General features: G+C 38.4%; 1 protein-coding gene across 1 annotated transcript; it reads right to left on the bottom strand.

Annotated features, from left to right (window-relative positions):
* Window positions 1-521: 521 nt before the first annotated feature.
* LOC113115111 (alpha-2-macroglobulin) lies at window positions 522-23,488 on the bottom strand. Its single transcript, XM_026282407.1, has 35 exons — window positions 23,338-23,488; window positions 23,006-23,186; window positions 22,603-22,753; window positions 22,452-22,504; window positions 22,211-22,231; window positions 20,349-20,517; window positions 18,988-19,072; window positions 18,805-18,913; window positions 18,579-18,699; window positions 18,341-18,450; window positions 17,983-18,138; window positions 17,527-17,748; window positions 17,229-17,441; window positions 16,629-16,778; window positions 16,363-16,542; window positions 16,129-16,219; window positions 15,887-16,036; window positions 10,793-10,889; window positions 10,459-10,684; window positions 10,262-10,388; window positions 10,062-10,183; window positions 9,457-9,508; window positions 9,272-9,355; window positions 9,009-9,185; window positions 8,845-8,920; window positions 8,525-8,681; window positions 2,482-2,556; window positions 2,241-2,403; window positions 1,934-2,127; window positions 1,640-1,852; window positions 1,432-1,553; window positions 1,233-1,323; window positions 1,067-1,129; window positions 802-907; window positions 522-716 (listed from the first exon to the last, which is right to left on the bottom strand). Exons 1-35 carry the CDS (start codon window positions 23,424-23,426, stop codon window positions 676-678), a joined length of 4,437 nt encoding a protein of 1,478 aa, XP_026138192.1. The 5' UTR covers window positions 23,427-23,488; the 3' UTR covers window positions 522-675.
* Between the last annotated feature and the right edge of the window lie 1,286 nt (window positions 23,489-24,774).

Genomic DNA, 24,774 nt, shown 5'->3' with positions numbered 1-24,774 from the left:
GGGGATGCTTTTTAAATTTTTTCTAAGTTCACTCAATCTGACATAATGATATCATCACATGGCACAGCTAATTGGTCCTTGTAGTATCAGCAGCCAATGAGCTACCTGCTCAACATTCAAATACTTGGGTAGTGCTTGCTGTAGCAGTTGCAGCAGGCTTTAGAACCCCCTGCCTTTCCCAGCCCCACCTGTATAGATTTGCTATGGAGTGATTCATGTATGTTATATCAGGGTTATTTCATATATTATATGTGTTTGTTTTTGTTCTTACATTCTTACATCAGCATGTTGTGGATGTAATTGGCAAAAGCAGGTCTCGGTACTTGCTCTATTAAAGCAACCACAGCAGCAGCAGATTTATTCCGTTAAGACCAAACACATTAACATTGTCATGTACATTACCGTGTCAATCCCTCCAAGAGTTGTCATGTGAGAAGTATATATATATATATATATATATATATATATATATATATATATATATATATATATATATATATATATATATATATATATATATATATGTATATATGTGTGTGTGTGTGTGTGTGTGTGTGTTTGTGTGTGTGTTTTCAAAATTATTTATGCTAATCCAATATAATTGTGCAGAGTAACATATCGAATGTGTGAATACTGGTGTGAAGACATCTGTTGTCTATTCTGTGGCATTCTTCCTCAGGCACAGTGATTAAAGTATTCTGCTTCAGCCCGCTCACCTGCAAATAAAAATGTAATAAAGCTTCTGTGGTGCCAAGACTTAAATGTCTAGAAATAATTAAGTGCTGAGTAATTTAGACTTACTGGTCTGGTAATAATCATAGACTTTTACAACTGCTGGCTTGAGGTTTTTAACTGAGAAGATTTGTCTAATACGTAGTGCTGGGCGGATGTGCATGTACTTCTGAACCTGTAAAACATATAAAACTCAAATTACATTAGATTAATCAGTGCTATGAGATTGTACAGCATTTTTGCTACATTATATAAGGGTTCAAAATAGATTTTATAGTTAATTATTTTAATCACACTGGTTATCATTATAAACCATACATGTTAGCATTCCCACCTCTTGAAGATACATGATCACGTGGTCGTCTTTGGATTCAACACGATGTACTGCTTTCTTTAACTGTGAAATTTTTTTTTTTTTTTAGTGCAAATTAAAATATTATAAAAGATTAGGGGAAATGTGCAACATTTACTGTAATGGATGGTAACTTAAACTGCCTTACCACATCCAGGGAAGAGGGCTCTAGTTTGAAACCAGACAAGAGTTTCATATCTACAATGACCATGTTTGAACTGTCTTGTGTCCCAGTATAACTGAACAGATAAAAAAAAGTTTAAAAATATAGAATACTACAATAAACAACTAAAGAATTAAATCCTAACGTGCTGAGAGCTAAGGTGTAAATTAAAATCCACTCTTACATAATATCTAATACGACATCCAGAATTTGTTCTTTCCCGCTCTGACACAGACCTTCAGTCCTAGCAAAGATTTGTAATGCTTTAGAATCCTTGGGAGTGGGGATATTGTAGAAAAGAGACATCTAGAAAAGAGTCACAGAACATTAGGACATCTCTTTAAGCTGTCGTCATAATGTGGTTTTCATTTGTTTTGCTGCACTTCACAGACCTGCAGAGACACACAGGCTGAGCCCTTCACTTCAATGCTGTATTTGGCTGGGACGTCCTGCAGCTGCTTCTCCTGGTACAGTAACTTATTGTCCTGATTGACATCAAAGTGGTGAGTGTCTGCTGCTGACTGTACAGTCACTGTGCTGGAGCCGTCAGAGCTGAACACTTTGGTGGCGTACAAAGACAGAGCCTGAAGAGCCACCACTGTGTCCTGAGAAATAAATGTGTTCAGTAATGTGTCTTTTACCCATTATTCAGCAATCATGTGTTTGATTTGAGTAGTTTGAGTCACCTGTGTGGAGGAGAATCCTCCATAGGCATTCTGCTGCTTCACAAGCCAGCTGACAATCCTGTTAGCAAAGCCCAGATCAGCTGTAGTGAGTGAATCAGCAGAGAGAACAGCTAGCAGCACATATGAGCTGATCTCCACTGCCAGAGAATCAGAGTCATCAGCAGAAGCAGACTGAGACCAGTGGAGATGAGACCCTTTAGGACACATGGGCAAAAGAGACACCATTAACTCAACAAAATAAAAAAAAAATAAAAAAAAATTAAAGTCATGAAAGACAACAAAAAGTAACCAGAAACTAATTTCTTACCATCTGAAATAGCAGCATTCTCCAGTTTCTTGAAAAGCTGATGTCGAGTGTCCGTGTCTCTAGCCAGACTGAAAGTGTAGGCGAGCAGAGCAGTGGTGTAAGTGTTTCGGTTATCACCAACAAAATGCTTTAAGTATGATAGACCTTTGCTCACAGCAGGATCCTACAACAGAAACAGTTGAAGATAAGAGCTTTATAAAATAGTACAGTTTATGCTTGAAAACATGTAGACTGTACTGACCGTAACGGATGTGTTCAGCTCGAGAAGTGATGCAGTTATATAGGCAGTTATGGTCACATCGTCACTTACACCCCCCTAAAATACACAGCAAATAAAGGCATCTTTTACCAAAATGGTCATTTTTAAATAAGCAATTTTGACTTCTTAACAAGACATATAATATTGAGAACTAAAATTGCTAAAGTCATTAAAACGTCTCAAGGTTACAAATGTAACCCTGGTTCTTTGGAGGAACGAGACGCTGCGTCGAGCGCTTTGGGGAACGTCCCTGACGAGACCGACTCTGAATATCGTGTGCAATCTGTCCAACGGAAGGGCCTGACGTCACAGGCAGAGTGACGTAGCGACCAGGAAGCTATAAAGCTGGCTTCAGCTTTGAGTAGGGAAGCAAGTGCCGGCAGGGGTGCCGGGAGTATGGCTCTGCGACACAGCTTCTCGTTCCTTTAAGGAACCAGGGTTACATTCGTAACCTTGAGACTTTCCTTTTCAGGAACTCGAGCTGCGTCGAGCGGTTTGGGGAACGATGTGCTCGCACTGGACACATACAATTTAGCTTTTCCTGGTCTAGCTCCCGAAAGGGAGGAGGGCAGAAGGCCTGCAGTACGACAGGTTGTGGTGTAACAGAGGGAACCTTTGGAACATAACCTGCTCGAGGGTATAAGAATGCTTTGGCCATACCAGGGGCAAAGTCTAGGTAAGTAGGGGCCACCGAAAGGGCCTGAAGATCTCCAACTCTCTTTAGTGAGGTGATTGCCAGAAACAGGGCAGTTTTAAGCGTCAGATGTCTATCTGAGATGTCTTGTTTTGGCTCGAATTGAGCTTTACAAAGAGCCTCTAAAACCGAGATAGGTATAAACGGAGGTCGGAGCCAGCTCCAAATGGGCGGGTCAGCTCCAAATGGGTGGGACTTCAGCTCCAAGTGGGCTGTACAAACCTCCAGAGCCTTTTGATTGGTTTATTTAATGTCATGGGGTTAATAAAAAAAAAAAAGACGGCGTCAACTTCCCAAGGCTTTTCAGCGTCAAGAAAGAGGAGTTTGAAGGGGTAAGTCTAGACTTGTACAACGTATTACAAGTTGCGAAAAAGTGCAGTATCTTGGCGGTTGATGTTTTAGTCTTGACGTAGTTAAATCATGATTACAAGCTCATTGCATTCAAGTTTGAAAATGGGAGGACATTCATGTGCAATTTTTTTTTACCTTCAAAACTCATATTTACCATTATTCCGAAAGGACGTTAAGACAGCATTAGCAGCACAGATAAATTACATCTTTATTGTGTCTGTTACCCTTTTGTGCTAAATATTTCTGCAATACATATAGGATTTACGCTGCAGATTACGGACACTGAAGACTAAGCAGGTATTGTTACTAACGTTACGTAAAATATGCAGGCCTATGTATTATAACTGCACTGATATTTAAGCGATCAATAACTATTAATAGATTTAGCACAGTGTTCGATAAGAATGAGTCTTAGTTAAAACTCCTAACTGATAATGCTTGGCTTTAACAAAGCTGGTCATTGTTTCAAAACAATTTTTAAATGTTATCTATTTTTACGTGTAACGTTAATCCAAACAATGTAATGCAATTGAAACATATGGTTTAATTACCAAATTCATTTTTCAATTTAATAATCATAACAGAGTGGATATATGAGGATAACTGCAGTGTCCACTACCATGCATTACATATCAACAGGTGTAGAATTAATTTTGTCATTGTAGGAAACACAAACAAACAAAAACATTATGTGTAAACTTTGTGTTACAGAAAGCTCAAGTCTGGGTGGCCAAAAGTTACATTTCAGTGATCTGGTTACCGCCTCTCTCTGCAAACCCAAAGGATCACTTTCCTGTAAACTTTTTTTTGTTCTTTCTATGCATCAAGATGTGTAATTTATTTTTTCTGAAGATTTTTGACTAATGTGTGTGTGTATGTGGGTCTTTGTGTGGATAAATTATGTTCATACTTTAAAGGTGGACATTTGCAACAGCGCTTGTCCCTAAAATTGCTCCAGGGGTATGGTCAGACACTGTCCTAAATGACAAATGTTGGAATGTAAATGACATTACATTCTGTGGACGTCTCACATAAATGTGCATTATACTGTAGTTAATGTTAACTTGTCAACAGTGAATTATTTTAGGATGTCATTGGACTGAATGTTTAGTAACTAATGACACTTCATTCCAGTAAAAATATAATCCATAGCATTGGAGTGAAAGCAGCAGCAAAGTGTTCCAGTGCTGATGAAAATCAAGCAGGTTAAAACCTCAGATTCCTTAAATATCTGTTCTAGAGGACTGTTTGGGGCTGGACAGATTTTGTTAGGGTTTTGAAGTCTGATGCTCACCAGCCCTACATTTATTTGTTCAGAAATGCAGTAGAAACATTCATATTGTAAATTGTAATAATATTTTACAATAACTCTTTTCTATTTGAGGCAGCAGCGGATCTACCCCAATCATCATTAACGGGACCCCAGTGGAGAGAGTGAGCAGCTTCAATACCTTCAAATGCCCTGCAAAGAGTAGCTGAGCGCATCTCCAGAACATCTCTCCCCTCTCTGCAAGACATCCACACCAGAAGATGTAATCTAGGACTGTTAAGATCCTTAAAGACCCCACCCACCCTGGAAATCCACTGTTTCATCTGCTACAGTCAGGCAGACCCTTCTGCAGTCTGATGGCAAAGACGGAGAGGCTCAGGAGGAGTTTCTTCCCTCATGTTATCAGACTACTAAACATGGACATTAAACACACTGCTCTTTATAGACTGGTTGTTTAGGGCTACCCAATAACTCTCTGCACACTGCGCTTTTTTGACAACCTAACTAGGCATTTCATCCTCACTGCACATTGTTTACATCTCTGCACATCATCTGTGTAGCAGTTTCTGTGTAGCATCTCTACAAATCATCTGTGTAGAAGTTTAATACAGTAAATTGTGTATATTTCATTATTTGTATTTAATTATCTCCAAAAAAAAAAAAAACTTTATTTTTTTCCTGTTGTTTCATTATTTGTATTTAATTTTCTCTTATTTTTTATTTTTTTGCACAGTCTAAAAAAAGTATGCCAGACCTACTTTTCACTGCTTTTTGCATGTCATATAACAAATAAAACTTGAATTTTTAATGGTTTGGAGCGTTACCTGTGATTGAGTTGGTGATAAAAAGGAGATGGGGAAATGAGTGTCTTAAATTGGACTTTGGTACCAATATTATTTTCCTCTTAAGTCTTGGAATGTTTTATTATTATTATTATTAACTTTTGTATTACTATTTAGATTTTTTTTTCTTTTTTTTTAAATTAAATGTTTATTTGTAAAATGTAGCCTACTTCCACGTGTGGCCTTTTTTAATGTTGTTTCACCTAGAGCCAAGGGGGTTGTAACAATCTAAACAATATAATTCTCCCTCAGATTTCAAACTTGCAATTAAGAAAAACATTCACATACAGTAAACATTTTATTGCTCTAAATTACTCATTCATTTTCTTGATACTGATATAATTATAAAATTAATATAATTTAATATACTTGAATGTTTGCAGTTGTCACAAAATTATATAACCTCTTGTTAATTAAATTTAAACTACAATGAAAAACAATAAATCTGTTTTTCATTAGTATCGCTACTTTATGCCATCCTCATTCGCGCGCACCCCGACAATGACGCAATGTGAAATTTCCGTTTAAATCCCGCCCATTTGTAAAAGTCCCGCCCACTAGCGGCAAAAGTTCCTCCCACTTGGAGCTCTCCGTGAAGTCCAGCCCACTTGCGGCAAAAGCTCCTCCCACTTGGAGGTCTCCGGGCTGCAGCGATACCTACTTGCTAAAACCACAACCAAATCCCAGGGGGGAACACTGGATCATACTGGAGGTCTCAGCCTCAGCGCACCGTGGAGGAAACGTGTAACTAGGGGATGTCTTCCCAGAGGCTGGCCATCGAGAAGGTCATGTTAGGCCGCAATGGCCACCACGTAAACCTTCAGCGTGGAGTGGGTAAACCCTGCAGAGAGCCTAGCCTGTAGAAACTCCAGAACTGTACCAACTGGGCAGTTTGCTGGGTCTAGCTGGCGGTCTCTGCACTCGTTTAGGGAGCTCTGGATTGAAGGAGAGTCTCAACAACCTCAGTTGAGAGACCAGCTGCTAACAGTTGTGCCCCCTCAGGGGCCACACCCACAGCTTCCACAACTCCGGGCGAGGGTGAATTATCGTACCCTGCACCTGTGAGAGTAGGTCTGTCCTGATCGGTATCTCCCGTGGAGAGCCGTCGAGGAGCGAGACTAGATCTGTGCGTACAGACGAAGCCTCGGCCAGGTCTGTACCAAAGCGTCCAGTCCCAGAGGAGCTGGATGAACTAGAGAGAACCAGAGGGGACAATGCGATGTCTCCTGAGTCGCAAAGAGGTCCACCTGGGCTGTACCAAACACTCTCCATATCTGCCTCACCACCTCGGGGTGAATTTTCCATTCCCCGGGCCTCGGCCCCTGCCTTGACAGTATGTCTGCTCCCACATTCAATCTCCCAGGAATATACACTGCCATAAGGCTGCCATAGACCGCCCAATCGCGAGAGCGGTCTCTTTAGTGGCGTGGAGGGAGAGATCAGCAGTCTTTCTAAGTTCTTCGATATCTTCAGACTTAATCCCCTCCCCTCGTCAATATCTCCTAGCAGGTCAGCCTGATAAGTTTGTAGGACTGCCATAGTGTGAAGGCAAGCCCCAGCCTGACCTGCTGCCACATAACCTTTGCCCACCAGTGATGATGTAACTCTAATAGGCTTTGCGGGGAACGTCGGAGCCTTTAGCGACGATGCCGACCCGGGCGACAGATAGTCCGCGAGTGTCTGTTTGACCCGTGGCACCGCTCTATAACCCCACTCTCCCAGCCCCATCACATTGCCATAATATAGTGAATCGGGGCCAAAGAGGCGGGTCGAATAAGGATGATTCCACGATCTCGATATTTCGTCGTGGAGATCGGGAAAAAATGGTAGGCTCCGACGTGGAGGTGGTTGCTTCGGCCGCAGAAAGTGTTCATCTAACCTGCTTCTCTGCGGCTCAGAATGTTTTTCAGCAGGCCATTCGATTTTTAATTTATCGACTGCGCGTGTAACCAACTCCAAAAGCTCCTCATATTGGGGCGACAGGGGTGGCGAATCCCCAGCAACAGTCTCCACATCGACCTCCTTGGAGGAAGAGAGGTGAAGAGCTGATCCCTCACCCTGGGGGGAAGAAACCGACGAGCGTGATTGGGTGCCGGATCTGGCAGATGAGGAAGGAGATAAGGACTGGTCCGTATCCATTCCCTCTGACAGATCCACCTGCGAACCCCACGAGTGCAGCAGCCGTTCTGCCTAGGCAGAAGCGGGGCCAGCACCGCGGGGAACGCTGGTGAAGGCTCCCTCTTTGAAGAAAGCCCTCCGGGATCGAAGCATCCGCATTGTCAATCGATCACAATGCGGACAGTCAGCCCCCTTTAGGCATATTGAGCTGTTCTAGCGATCTTTTAATGCTTGAGAGACAGACAACAATAAATAGGACCAACGGGACAGACTTTTGTTGACATGCACACACAGAGCGCTTGCTGACAGACATGAAGCTGAAGCCAGCTGTATGGCATGTGCTTTTGTAGCTTCCTGGTCGCTACGTCACCCCGCCAGTGACGTCACGCGCTTCCGTTGGACAGATTGCACACGATATTCAGAGTCGGTCTCATCAGGGACATTCCCCAAAGTGCTCGACGCAGCTCGAGTTCCTGTAAAGGAACTTATTTCAGACAATATATTTTATTATTCTATATTATTTGTATTTTTTCCTTTCATAATTTTAAGCAAGCATGTACAAATTTTGCTTCATTATAACAAACATTTACACATGGAATAAAAACTTACAAATGTTAACAATTTTGTACTTAAAATAACTATTTCTTATTTTAGGAATGTTATGTAATATAGATATTTATAGTGGAAAATGGATTAAGTTCACTGATTTATATAAATATTGGTATATACCTCGTAATTTTTTTTTTTTACCTTCATTCTATTATTGAAGAGTTTTCCCTTGCGCTCATATAAACCGGCTGGTCTTTGGTGGCGTATCAGCCATTGCTTTATATTCTGAATTTTTTGGGGGTCAATAAAGATGTACCCCTGTGCTTTCCCGAAAGTCCTCAGCACAAATGCGGTCAGCCTGTTAGTTAAATTAAATTTAATACATTTATTCAGACTCACCAGAGAGATTTGTGATGTGGCTTTTAAGGTACTACCATCTTTTGATTTGAAACAATATTCATTGCTGGACATTTGGGTTTTGTGTAATGGTTTATTTATGAGGTTAAAACAGGAGTTCATACCATGTATTTCCTTCTCCCTTTCCAAATGTAGTATATGATCCATCCGAGTTCTCATAGTTGAGTTGTCTTTGGTACCCTGATCAATATTTTGGTTCAGATTATTTTCCTATAATGTACTGAAAAACATTAGAAATAGTATGAAACCCCTCTGAATGTCATCTCACCGCTCTTAAGGAAGCCGGTGGCTCTCTCTCGGATGGCTGAGGTGAGCTGTTCCGTGTTTTCCAGATACTGCAGAATGTAAATATTGGGAGAAAGAACTGCAATGTTTTGTTCTCCACAGCCGTACGGCATCCGTAGTAATCCATCAAGATTCCTCAGTGCGCGACCCAATATGTCTCCTGCAAGAGGACGTTATTGTACATTTCTACATCAGAAGTATTCACAAGATGGTACTGATGTAAAGGTAAGTTTTTTTCTTCTTCACCAAGCACTGAAACAGTAGCTCTTCCTGATCCCGCTATCATATTATTGGGAAATGTCAGATCTACTTCCTCTGAGAGGTTTTGGCCTGTAAATGGAGGGACAAAAGCAATTAATAAATCAAATAATAATCAATTCATTCTTCCTCTTTCAACATTTTTATGGCATATATGAGTACACAGTCATTACCTCTGGGGCAAAGCAGCCAGTTGTGGCTGTTAGTCTTTTCAATTCCTTCAGCCTGAGGAACACAGGGTAATGTTAGCACAGTTAGCCTCTTTTGACCTTTGACTGCAATGTAAAGGTAGAGATTTAGATTATATAAATTGCAATAGTGCATTGCATGCCATGGTTAAAAGTGGCTTCTATCAATTGCAGATCATTGCCGAATTTAAGAGAATTTTGTCTTTTAATGACATAAAACTGTGATTCATGCTTTTATTTCATCCAGATTAAGACTATTGACAGGCACAAGGTCCAGCATTTCTCCAAAGCTGGCTTCTTTGCACTGGCTTCTTTTTATTTTAAAGTCCGCTAGAAAGTTTTGGTCATGGTTTTAAAAGGTTTGCATGGTCATTCTCCAAAGAACATATAATGTTACAGTGTCATTGTGTTGCTAGACATTTAAGATCATCTCAGAGTTTGCTTTAACATATGATTGTGCCTTTTTTGTGCCTTTTTTATTTGAGTAATTAAAAAAAAACACTTTGGTCAATTTTATTGTTTTAAATGTGCTATATAAATACGTGTTTATTTATTGATTGATTTTATTTGCATAATATGTTTTTACCCACATTTACATGCAAGCTTTGTGTGACTGTGTCAATGCGTCCTCTCTCTGGCACGCTCACAATCTCATTGTCACACACAGTCTGGGACGACTCAGCCTCTGCACTGACTGTAATATTCAAGACTCCTACAACACAAGACATGTACGTAAAGATACAAACATACACAAACACTGAGAAACAATGATTCAGACTGGAAAACTCACCAAGAACAGAAGGAGTGAGAATCCATTTAAAGGTTTTTCTTCCATTAGCACACAGACAGGATGAATACTGTTCATCAGAGGAGGCTTTGAGAGTGTAGTCTGAGGAAGGAGCTGGAGTCACTTTAACCTGTCAATCAAACACACATGATTAGTGGCATATTTGACATTATTGGATAAGACTGAGTCTGAAGTCTCACCATGATGCACTTGGACAAATAGTTGAAGACAGTGGCCTTCAGTTCAAAGATCTCCCCACGGATGATGGAGTAAGGCAGAGAGAGCTCCAGGAAGAAGGGCTGGAAAACTGTCAGCTGAGCAGGAGGAGCCAGACCCAGACCTTTGGAGGACAGACAGAAGGCCTCTGTCTCCCAAGAGGTGATGGTGTCAGGAACCGTGACAGGAACATGAGCTGATCCAGAGTCCCTGAAGAGTAATTTGCATTTTTTAACATAACATTTACCAAATGAGGACCAAATGTATTTTAAGGGAGTGTCACATTCAGACTTTTTTTCTAAACTATTATTCACTCACCCAACCTCAACAAGTTCCCAGATCCAAGTTTCTGGGAAGAATGTGCGAATGGTTTCCTCGGGTAGAAATGTGAGATCAATCCCATTTATTGGATAACCTGTAGTATTGACCAACAAAAAAAACAAAAGGGTTAAACAATGAAAACCTGAACCATCCTATATTGTACAAAAAAGGAGTATTTAATAATAATAATAACAGTAGTATTACTGTATGGAGAACCTGAGGATGGACAAGAGATTATAAATTATTTTCATTAACAATGGCAAAAATTGGGAAGATCACTGGCACGTTGACACATTTGTTCCCAAATCCATGTTATAAGTGTCCCAAACTCAAAGCAAATGCATTGATGGAGTTTGTTTGAAGCAGCATTTACTTTTAACTGAGCCACTCTGAGCCACTGAAAACACAATGAGCTGCTTGTGTGTAAATGAAAACACAGAGTCCTGCACTGGTCCTGTTTGATAAACCCGGACCTGCATTTGAGAAAAATGAACATGCTGCCCAATATTTTATATTTAAATATGCCCAATATGTTTAATATGAATAGATTAAATATACAGAAAACAAGCAAGGAGCACTGCCTTTAATAGCTACAGATGACAGTCAGTGGCAGTGCCATTTGCAGCAATGATCAGTGCTGCAAATCATGCTGTAATTTAGCGTTTAACAGTCTTCAGACAGGCCATGATCACAAGCTGACTATTAGTGTGTACTGGATTGAGTCCAAATAGGCCAGGCCCCGACTGGCCGTTGGGAGCACCAGGAAAATTCCCGGTGTCCTGGCTGCTGATTTGGTCCGCTGCCCTGTTTTGTTTTATTATTATTATCATTAATTCTTTATTTTTATGCCTTCTTGATGTACCAAAATGATAATTTCAGATTTTTTTCATTCAATAATAAACATATTTATGCTGCTCTATACAAATCGGCTCACGTAATTTCCTTGGTGAAATGTAGCAACATCACTGACCTGTTCAGGGCTCTCAGTGCAGGTCAGTTTCATCTGTAAATACGCTATAGTTTTGTCTATTATTAATATTTAACTGCTAGTATCACTACTAGCACACCATTATAAACATCATTCAGAATACTAAGCTAAAGGACATTAATACTGATTGTAAAGTTACATTTAAAATTGCATTCCAAAATGCAGCAAAAACAGTAAGATTGTGAAATATATTATTTAAAAATAACTATTTTATTACAAACTATTTTCTATTTTAATAACTATTTTAAAATGTAATGAATTCCTGTGATTTCAAAGCTGAATTTTCAGCATCATTACTCCAGTCTTCAGTGTCACTGTCACATACGGGAACACAGGAGACGGAAGATCCAAGTGCAGTGTGAGTTTAATATGGTAATCCAAAATCAGAAACCAAACAAGCAGGGGTCATAACCAAACATCAGTCCAAAACAAACAAACAGGGAACAAGAAACTTGAACACAAGGATCGCGAGGAAACTTGGTGACGGAAAGTAAGGACTCCATGAAACAAACAGAAACAGACTGGTTTAAATAGGCAGGTTAATGACTATGAAGTGAAAACACCTGAGTGCAATTAACAGGAGTGCAATTACTGTGATGAAGGGACACGGCCTTGTGGGAATTTTAGTGCCTGAGGTGAGGTGCCTATGGGGAAGTGAGACCACTAGTGGACACCCAGGGAAACAGCGACCAGACACCGTGACATTACCCCCAGCTACCAGATGCTCCACCTGAACCCAAGAACAGACTAAGGAACACAGAGACCAGGAGGGAGGTGGACTGGCGGAGGACCAGAGGGAGGGATGGAGGGCCAGGTAATATAGGGAAACAGAGACAAGTGCAAAAAAGCAAAAACAAAGAGACCAGGAGGGAAGTGGACCGGCGGAGGACCAGTGGGAGGGAAGCAGAGCCAGGTAATAGAGGGTAACAGAGACAGGAAGTGCCAAAAAAAATGAAAACAAAACAACAACAAAACATAAGTCCATGAGAGAACAGAAAGTTCTGAGGCCCAGGGCCGAACCAACAGGGCAGGAATCCAGGGTAGAGCAAGGTGGAATTGGAGCCATGCGGTTGAGTCAGAAACCCACCAGAGCGGCACAGAAGACCATCACATCCGTGCGGTCAAGACAGAAGCCCACCAGGGCAGCGCAGAAGACCACCACAACCATGCGGTCGAGACAGAAGCGCACCAGGGCGGCGCAGAAGACCAAAACATCTGTGCATTTGAGACAGAAGCCCACTAGGGCAGCGCAGAAGACCACCACAGCCGTGCGGTCGCGACAGGGGCCCACCAGGGCGGCACCTAGGACCACCACAGTGGGATCGATGACACAGGAGAGCAAGTCTGGATAGGCCAGACTGAAACAGAGAACATGAACAAGTTAAGGGTGGCCCCCGTGGCCACGACAGGATCAGTCGAGTGCTCAGAGAGTTCGGCTGAGATGTGACAAGGCTCTGGAAGTTCCGCAGAGATGAGGAGAGGCTCTGGTAGTTCAGCAGAGACGTGGAGAGACTCTGGTAGTTCAGCAGAGACGTGTAGAGACTCTTGTAGTTCCGCAGAGTTTAGACTGGATTCAGGAAGATCAATGGTGACTTGACTCTGCTCATGAAGATCATTGGTGACCTGAGTCTGCTCATGAAGATCAATGGTGACTTGCATTTGCTCCTGAAGATCAATGGTGACTTGCCTTTGCCCATGAAGATAGTCGATGACTTGACCTTGCCCATGAAGAACACTGGTGACTTGACTTTGCCCATGAAGATCATTGGTGACTTGCCTTTGCCCATGAAGATCAATGGCGACTTGCCTTTGTCCTTGAAGATCACCGGTTACTTGACTTGACTCCTGAGGTCTAACTGTGGTAATGCTTAACTCATGAGTGTCAACGGTGACTTGACCTGCCTCTGGAGGGTCAACGGTGACTTAACCTGACTCTGGAGGGTCATCGGTGACCTGACCCTTCTCTGGAAGGTCAATGGTGACTTGACCCGACTCTGGAGGGTCAACTGTGGCTGTCATCTTGTGCTGTGGCACTGGGCTGGTGGCCATATTGTGCAGTGGTGCTGGGCTGGAGGTCCTACTGTCTGTAGACCCACCGGGAGAGACAGGTGTGGGTGAGGTATCCCACTGAGATTGATGTTGTAGGTAACTGGTGAACCCCCAAAAGTCCAGGATCTCCAGCCCCTTCATCTCCGCCCCAGGCAAAGGGTCATCCAGGCAGCTGTTAAATAGGTCCTTGAGGGGCTCATCAGTGTACCCCAATCCTACCGCCAACGTCCAGAACTCCAGTGCTACACCACCCACCTCATTCCCCCTTTGACGGAGGGTGGTTAATTTACCGAATCTTCTCCTCTGCTCCTCCATGCTGGCTAGGGAACAGAGAAAAAAAAAAGATCCCACACCGCTTTATCTGATTTGATGGAGTCCTTCTGTCATGTACAGGAACACAGGAGACGGAAGATATATACTGTACAAATTAAAGGCAGTTGGTTTTGATGAGAATTCTCTATTTTGTCTAGTCCTTTATTTATTAACTCTGGAGTTCCTTTTAGGTCCCTTATTTTTTTCTTTTATATATAAATGATCTTAAAGCAGCATGCTAAGAGGAACTTATTATGTATGCAGATGATGCAGCGGTTTTAATATCTCATCAGGATAAGGGGGTCATAAAAGAAAAGAAGACTTTGCTGCTAGAGGTGATGTCTAAATGGTTTTTAGATAATAAACTATCCCTACATGCAGGAAAGACTGAGGCCATTCTTTTTGCATCTAAAATTAAATTAAATAAGGATGATACCTTTTTGGTTAAGATAAATGGTAAGGCCACAGAGGTAACATCTGTAGTAAACTATTTGGGCTGTTTAATAGATTAAAAATTAACAGGTGATTTTATGGCTAGAAAGGCAGTTTTTAGCATGGCAAGCCGGTTTATTAGACATTCACTCATTCACATTCTCATTATGCTTCCTCCTTTTGGTATAATAGTTGTCCCCAAGTTATGAAGAATAAATTGCAAAAGGCTCAAAATAAATTGGTTCTGATAATTTTAAAAGTACATTCTAGGGCGCATTTACACAGTGAAAGTTTTAAGATATTTTTAAAAATGGGTCTGACACAGAATTGTCAGTAATGTAAGTTATTTAGAAAATAATTTTTATATTGTGAGTCAGCAGCATTTATATAGAACTAGGGGTAGAGATTTTAATATTTGTTGATTTAAATTTAAGAGTTTGGTGGGGAAAAATTATTTTTTATATACTAGTGCTATTTCATGGAATAAATTACCAGTTTCATTAAAGGGAGTAAAATAATTTTTGAGTTAAAAAAAAAGATGGCTGTTTGGTGAGGGTAGTTAGTGTGTTTTGTGGTGATTTAGTGTGATGTTTATTGTCAGTTTTGATTTGTATTTTTGGTGAATTATCTCTACAATATTGATAAAAATTAGATTTTTATAGATGTGGTTAATTATGATTAGGAGATACAGTTTTTCTGTCTATTCTGCACGTACACATAACCTTTATATTAACATCGAGGGCTGCAATGGAAACAAGCCAAGGGCTTTATTGTGTTTTTAACCTCGACAGTTTTCTAAAGTGTATGGAATACTTGCTTATAAACTTGTCAAATAAATTTCAGTTCAATTCAATTCAATTATTTTTCACTGCTCTATAAGGATTTATACCTTTTTATGTGATGGCCATAATAGGGTTGTCTGTGGTTTCAGAAATGGTTGTGCATGTATAGAAATATAAAACACCACAGATTGTCACTGGAACAGGACCCACGAAATTTGTTCCTTTGCAATTTCACATTTTTTAAAACTGGCGAGTAACACTGTTTCATATAGGTACTAGTCAACAGCGTTTTTTTTGTTTTTGGGTGCTTGGCAAGTATTAATTTTGAACCTGAGATGCCAAGGGTGTCCCATCCACAGCTGCTAGATTTGCTGACAAAAGCAATCAATATATGAAAATAAAAATGAAACATTGAAATGAAACATTTCACAGTTTTAGTAATTTTTGAAATGTACATGGGTCATAATTCTCAGGTATGAGAAAACAGAAATATATAGACTATAAAAATGGGAAAAACATATTCCTGACCTGCTTCAACTCCAGATGCTACAATTGAACTTCCTAGACCCACTTGACTTATTCCAGCCCCTTCAACTATTAGACCTGCTCCAAGTCCATCATATCCTGGGATAGCTCCTAAGGCTCCATAAGATGGTGGTTGAACAAAACCCATAAAACCTGGAATTTTACAGGACATTTCCTTTATAAATATTTTTTTTAAACATATCCATGGTACATACATATAGAGAGAAAATAAACAGATGTCTTACCACCAAAAATTCTCTGATATAACACATCTCTGAATTTAAAACAGGATGGCATTCTAATAATCAAATTTGTCACCACCTTCAATCCCATGTTCTTATCCAGATGACAATGTAAAAAGGCAAGAGACAACAGTTACTAAAAAAAATTTCCGATGATAACTGTATACTTTTTGTCTTAAATCATTAATCAAAATAAACATTTTAAATGAAACAAGCCTCAAACACACAAATATTTACCTTGAAACTTGCATAGACCGCATCTGCCTTACTCTCTGAGGGGTAAGGGTAGGATAGCATTGGTGTATATAAAGGTGGAGGAGGCAGAATCAGAGAACTTCTTATAGTTCTAACATTAAAGCAATCCTCTTGATCTTCAATATCATATGGAAAAAGCCTGGGTGGCAACAGGTCAAAAACCTTCAGAAGGATGGAGGAAATAGTGATTTTAGAATTTTCATTGTGAAAAGTATCAAAACCAAAGACAGGTCTGAAATATGTATTACTTTGTCAGCATCTAGACGTTTTCTGGATTCAAGGATCCGGACGCTCTGATCTACAGCACTGAGTCCACACAGTGAACCAGGCTGAGCTGAGATCTGGAGAATGTTTTCTTCACCAGGGACAGCTGTACTCGGAGAAAACCGCAGTGACACCTGTGATGCACAGTGGTCCAATTTTTAATTTTAAAACAAAATCAATGCATTTCAACCAATCGTTACTAAATACTCTGACTAATTATTACACGGCTATCTGGAATGCTTCTGACATGGCATTAAGAGGATTCTCAGATCTAATATTTCCCAATGTTTGCTGTCCAAGGCAATGCTGTTTGCTTTCCAAGGCAATGCTGTTTATCAGTCCACTCATCTACATAAATGAAATGAAGTCTCCCTTGAAATCATCCATTACAATGCACAAAGCAATCAACTAAGCTTAGCAACAATTTTATAATTAAAAAAGCAATTTGTTCATAAAATAAATAAAAACATTTATTTGATGAGTAGCAATAAGTCAGCTGGTCATTACTGCAAAATAAACTCACAGACTGTACATTCTTACATCTTTTACATACATGCAATCTCCATATTGTAATGGACTAATACCTTGTTTTCAAAGCATTTCTCAGTTTGAAATGTTCTGGAAGCAGCTAGTACAGTTTCACTGGGCAGCACACAGTACGCGAGAAACACCATCTTAGGAGCCATCCGGGCACGAACGGGGACTTTAAACATCACTTCTCCCTCCACCACTCCATCAGAGCTTTTCACCTTAACATTTTCATAGCCTTGGTGTACTATCTCTTCTCTGGATGAAACCTGAAAGAGAAAAAAGAAAAATTCCAGTGAATAAAATGGGAAAACAAAAAAAACATGCAGTGTTGAGTTTAATTTCTGCACCCACCAGGTAGACTATGGTAACAGAACCACTTTCAACAGTCTCTCCAGCAATAGTGTACTGCACGGTTATTGAGATCTCCTCCTCACATTTCAGCGGTTCCTCTAGAGCCTTTATAACCAGCTGACTCACTTTTTCTGGGCCTTCTTTGGGTTTTATTTGCAGAGTTTTGTGTGCAGAATCAAAATGGTATGAAGAACTAAACTGACTGTTTGATGAAGCATGTGCCTGTCAGGAGTAGATCAATTAAACACATGGTCAGAAAAACAAGCTGCAACTGACTAAACTAAATGCAGAAATAACTGAACACTTAAGGATTTGCTCTGGTGAATAATACATTTCACCACTGCAAACATAAGTGAAACATTTATTTCAGCAGTACTATGCTTGAATTCATCTATTATAGATTGGTCTAAATACAAATCATCACATACTGTCCACACATAAAACTGATAAGCTTACCGATACATAAATGACATTTGTCAAAAGGGATGTATCGATTGTGAAATGGGCCAACCCATTGATGTCTGTGGTAATTTCTTGAGGAACAGACAGGCCATGATGAACAACAACCTTAAAGTAAGGAATTGGGGTTCCTTTGGAGAGCTCAACTTTAACCTGGTGGATAAAACAGAAACTCATCATGAAATGCGTTAATCAAACAAAAAATGAAGATAAAGATTATTAAATGAAAAAGCTAAGTCAAAATGATGATTATATATATATATATATATATATATATATATATATATATATATATATATATATATATACGTATGATATATACATTTAGAAACAAGAAAGACTAATTCCCTGTAACCTTTGCTTGTATGACTGATCCTCTCTCCAAGAAATCTGGCAGGTCAATTAATTTGATGCTACCAATAGTATAGGTCCGAAGCACATTTTCAGTCCTTTCCATTGAGATGTCTGGAAAACATAAAAAGGCAAATTATAAAATCTTTATCACAACTCATGAAGTATTAACAATTTTTGATTTGTCAGTACATCGAGCTCTTTTGTTTTCATGCAAACATGTCAGATGTTATAGTTCAAACCTGTCCCCTCTTCAGTTACTGATGCAGTGAAATAAAGATACTGTTTCATGTAATACGCTTCTGGTCTTTTCATGAAGTTTGAAAGGGGGAACATCTCAGACACACAACCGGACTCATTTAGCTAGATAATAATAATAATAATAAAATAACATTAAACAATATAACATATTTATAATTAATAGCATAAAAATGTTAAAGAAAACAATGAACATTTAGTCATACTTACTACTGCTGACCTATTAACACAGAGTGGAGTTTGAGACAGAAAGGGATAATAAATGGTTTCGCAGAGTCCCATCGTCACGTTACCCTGGACAGGATGTCCATGGGTGTATCTGTTGAAGACATACTGTTAACTGATCTTCCTGCCTAACATATGTGTTAAAAGTTAATGTTCAAATCACCTCACCTCCCACATACCCCCAGCATTACTTCCTCTTCATTCGCTCTCACTATCTTTGGTTTGAGTAATTTCACTTCGAATTTTGGTAGAACTGAACCACAAAAACAGTTGTGACATTAGACACTTTTAGCTAAGGTAAAAATAGAGCAAAAAATAAGAAAACTGACTCAGTGTATGCAATCAAGATTCTTTATTGGTATCTAGCATTTCATGAAGAATCTTCATGAAGACAGGAGCACATGAAACACATATTGTGGATGTACAATCTCGACAAACATGAACTGAAAGGACTAGGGCTTATAAACACAGGATAATTGGGGAAACACAATGGTGCATGGAATAATTAATGGGGACACGTAACACATGTGGAGACACAACACAATGAATCCAGGGGCGTGACAACAATTACCCTGCAGCCAGTGAATGGGTGCCATCGGAATGACAGTCTAAACAGGAAATGAAAACATCACAATAATCCATATGAATCCAGTCCTACAATTAACATATTGTAAAGAAAAAATCTGCATGTTTGTAAGAAACAAATCCAAGGTTTTTTAACCTTAAACTCTCCATACTCCTCTACCTCCAGTGACAAACTCCATCCCCTGTTGTCCTCTAATATCAAAATCTAGCAAACTACAGTATTTGTTGTCACTTTTATCTTAATCTGTGCATATTTCTCTCCTGATTCAGATGTGATAACTTTACATTGTTGCAATATTATGGAAAGAGTACTTACATTTTAGGCAAAAGCAATAGGTTAAAGTTAAAATTGTCTTTATGAGAGATTTATTACAAACACACAGCGTGTTGCTTTACAAGGTGTTCATTTGTGTTCATTACATGTGATGTTTTTTGGTAGATCATTCTGACGGAACCCATTCAGTGCAGGATCCATTGTAGAGAAAATACTACATTTCTCCAAAAATCTTTTTGTGCTAAAAAACAAACTTATCTACATCTTGGAAGGCCTGTGGGGGAATACATTTTCAGCAAATTTGTATTTTGGGGTAAACTATTCCTTTAAATAGTTGTTCTTTTAAGAACTGTTCACAGAAAGTAAAAAAATAAAATAAAATAAAGTTTTATTCTAAAGTTGTTCTTCTATAGGCAGGGGTGGCAAACTCAATTCCTGGAGGGCCTTTTTACTTTTGCTCCAAACACACATACCATGTAGTTTTCAAATAAGCCTAAAGGACTTGATTAGCTGGATTAGGTGTGTTTAATTAGGTTGGGTCTAAACTCTTCATGGCTCCGGCCCTCCAGGAATTGAGTCTGACACCCCTTTTGTATGGCATTGCTGTTAATGCCCTGTTTATGGAACCTGTATTTTTTTATAGCATACTGAAAATGTATGTCATACTCACCATACTCTTTAACCTGAAAATTTTCTTTAATTGTTTGTTTGCTAGTCTCTACAAACAGCACATATGAACCAACAGGTGCCTCTGGATTAAGTGTATGGGATAGTTGCAGAATCTTGCCATGGGTTGATGTGGCATTAATCCACTGATTGATTCTGTTCATTCGATTGTCCTGTTTATATGAGAATCCATTGAAGAAAACCAACATGGCAGTAACAGTAACATTTATGCACAAAAAATTGGTAACACTCAGTTGTAAATCATTTATAATTGATTAGTTACTGATGAACTTATCATTTACAAAACATTCATAAGCAGTTAATAAGTGATATGCTTGCAATTTGTGTATGTTTTGTTAATTAACAAGTCATTAGTTTATGAGGAACTAATAATTTACAAAACACGACTGTATTCATAAATGATTAATAAGTGATGTGGTACAGTTATGTTTTGTAGATTAAGTTATAATTTAAAAGTGATTAGATGATGATTAACTAATAATTTACAAAACATGACTGTACACTCACAAATGATTATTAAATAATATGCTAACGATTTACAAATCTAATAAGTTATGTAAAATTAGGGATGCACCAATACCACTTTTTTTCAGAAATACCGATACTTTTATTTTTGGTACTCGCTGATATTACACCTGTTTTATTTTACAGCATTTGCCTTTTTTTAAAATATAGACTACAGAGACATAATAATAATAATAATAATAATAATAATAAAATTAATAACAATGTTAGCTGGCTTCATTTAACAAACAGATATTCCCTTCAATTATCTCCACACTTAATTAAATTTGTTAAAATGTATTGTATAAGCTTTTGCCACTTTTACTGTTCATTTTAATGGTGCATTAGAGCTGCTCTGTTGCAGCTGAATAATGTAATCACAAAACTCATTATACATTTTATGAGTATGCGCATACTATTTTGGTGATGTATTTTGCGCACTGTACTCGGACCCTCACATACGAGTAAAATCCATAATTTTAAAGCAAGCTAAACATGTGCAGCCTGCCCTGCACAAATTTGCATTGATGCAGAATGACAGAGACAATTATAGCCTAGCGCATTTCACCCAGGTGGCTAGTTTCTCTTTTTCTTCGTGCATGCTTGAAGTTTAAAATAAATGTTGTTTATAGTTTATAGTATATATAAAAAATATAGGTACATTCACTATAAACAACATTATACCTGTATTTATTAAAAACCTGCCAGTTATGGGTTGTGTGAGTATTCACACTTGAGTGAAAGATGTACGAATGAGTGGTTTACACTTTAGAATAGAGGATGCAGAAAGTGTTGTAAATTATTTATTACAAAGGTTTTGAATACTTTGTAGTGTGTACTACAATGTAAGGGCTGACGGGTGAGCATATAGACAGTCTTTTCTGACATGTGGCGTATTTTTAATGCTGTTAGATAATAGTACAATGTTGACATTTCAATGATTTATAAGTGATAAATTAAATATTAACTAGTTACTTATAAACCATTTACTAAGGATATGTTTAATTATTTCATGATATGCCATTTTTTTAAAGATAACATGACAGATTTATAAATCAATAGCATATTACTTAATTTTTGAACGTATAGTCATGTTTTGTAAATGATTAGTTAATCATCATCTAATCACTTGTACATGATTTATAACTCAATCTACAAATCATAGACACAAATATTAACATACCACTTATTAATCATGTATGAAAACATAATTATGTTTTCTAAATTATTAGTTCATCATTAACTAAATCACTTATAAATGCCAAAAAACAACTGAATGTTATTAAAAAGTGTTACCAAAAAGTTTTTTGTAAAAGGGGGAAAAGAATAAATAAAGTTTACCTGCATTGCTATGAGTTTGTACTGTGGATGTAAACAGATAACATTAAGTCTGGTTTGCATAACAGGCATTGATCATGGTTGTTCAAAAACCCAGGGTTGTTTATTCAGAGGTCCAAGTCTAAAAGTGCATTTTAGGTACTGTATATTTGTGCAAACATGACTAATAAGGTTGGCTAAACATTTAACATTCATTATAATGCTCTCTTTACCCACAATTAAAAACATAAAAATTGCAACCTACCGTTTCATCAACTGGCCTAAAATTTAGGTCCACTGTGAAAATCCTGAACTGAACTGGAAAGTTGAGGAAGGCATTAAAAATCAAGGCCAGTGAAGTGGATGTAAACAGACTGTGATCAGTGCACACTAAGGCTGAATAAAAAGCAAAATACCTGTTTGTCCAGGATTGTAGATTGATTTATCTGTTCGAATTATTGTAAATGGATTATATGATACGAATTTGACTTTCCTCTTTTTAATCAGATGAGTGTTTTTCCCATGAGCTTCTGCTTGGATCTCTTGCACTGAATCAGAGTCGGGAGCCTGAACATATGCAGTTGTATCACAAATAAGTGTCATCTTTTCTAGGGAGAAAATATCTAAAATGTTAAGATATTTTAACCTGAAGATATATTTTTTAACTGTTGTTTTGACAGCCAATATCCTTCCATTTAGCTAATATATATATATATATATATATATATATATATATATATATATATATATATATGTTTATATATATATTTTTTATGAATATGTTTGTCGTTCATTGAAAACATAAATGTAATAACATGCCTGAAATTCAATGCAGCGGTGGAATTCCTTCTCAGTCCTCTCCTGTAAAAGTGTTCTGTTCTGGTTAAAGTTAACCAGAGAAATAGTAAGCTGCAGATTTTCTTCTGGTTTTAGAAGGCTCACACACAGTTTAGCCTCTGAGCCTGATCTTATAACACCTGGAAATATCACCATGAAAATTCTGCAAAAAGAAAGAGCATGCACTTAGTAAACCCCTTTTCAATGTGTGAAAGTAATAAATGTTACTCTGAATTAAGAGCAGGCATACAAATTAAAACAGATATATTTAACAAACAGACAAACAAATATTTAAAATAATTTCTAACACTTACGGCTGAGAAGCTGCTTGATAGACAGAAAGCAATAAAAGACACGGCATTAATATTCCTCTCTTGAGGAACACAAGAAAAAAAGCCATCATGAAGGCATGTGAAGACCATGTACCAGCATCTAACCGTCTAAAACGTTATCAAACCCTTTTAGTTTATTTGAATGTCACATGACCTCAGTGATGATTAACTGTTCAGCTGTACAGGATGAAGGGCTTAAAAAAAACAAAAACAAATAAACCTTTAATCATTATAGACCTGTCTCTTTACATTCATAGCGAAAACACTTGAACAATTTGTTTTTAACTAGGCATATGTTTTTCTTCTACATAATAATCGACTGGATGCTAACTAGTTTGGTTTTAGAAGTGGACATTCAACTGAGACTGCGCTACTGTAAGTCACTGAAGCCTTTCGGATTGCAAAAGTTGATTCCAAATCATCAGTTCTCATTCTGCCTGATCTATCTGCCACTTTTGACACTGTGAATCATCAGATCTTCCTGTCCAACCTCTCATCACTGGGCATCATATCAAATTCAACTTTACTTGCTTGAATTCTGTCTCACTGGTAGGTCTTTCAGGGTGGCCTGGGGAGGAGAGGTATCCAAAGCATATCAACTGGTCACTGGGGTTCCTCAGGGATTAGTTCTTGGACCCGTCCTCTTCTCCGTATACACTACATTACTGGGACCCATCATACAGACACATAGTCTCTCCTAGCATTGCCAGAACTTTTTGATTCACCATTCCTGGCTGGTGGAATGATCTTCCCACACCTATACAGAATGCTGGATTCCTGAAAATTTCAAGCGACAACTGAAAACTCATCTCTTTCTACAACATTTGACTTCATCTTAAAAAAAGAAAAGAAAAAGAAAACAAAAGTCTAGTTTATATGAAACTGGGTTGCATTTCCCGAAAGCATTGTAAGCCTAAATTAATGAAGATGTGTCTACAATCTACTTATCTACAATCTGCTAATAATCTAAAACTACATTGAACATTAAATTAATGCAACCTCCTGTCTCTGCAGATCTTCGAATGAACTGACTAATTTACCTCATGACAGTCTTGGAACTTGTTGTAGGACGGATCAAGTTCAATTTACAACAACGATTTGTTTGTCATCACCTGTAGACATACAGAGGCAAAGGTGGCAGGTGCCCCTCAGATTTTTGAGCTAAATGGATTTGAATGCAGCTTCTAAAAGACAAAAATGTGTTGATAATTAACCCTTTAAAGCATACAATTGCACCTGTGTGATTAGAATTTTCTGTGCGACACTAAATTAAACCGTTAATTTCAAAATTGCTTTTGCACTTTAACTCTCTATATCCATTAGGCAACGACTTCCCTACAAAGACGCAATAATCATTCAAATAATTAGACCTTAAGGGATCGTTAACCCAAAAATGAAAACTCTTATGATGTTTCATAC

The sequence above is a fragment of the Carassius auratus genome, chromosome 15 (genome assembly GCF_003368295.1).
Source record: "Carassius auratus strain Wakin chromosome 15, ASM336829v1, whole genome shotgun sequence".
Lineage (NCBI taxonomy): Eukaryota > Metazoa > Chordata > Actinopteri > Cypriniformes > Cyprinidae > Carassius > Carassius auratus.
Note: the sequence above shows the minus strand (reverse complement) of the source record. Positions and strands in the feature narration are given on the sequence as shown.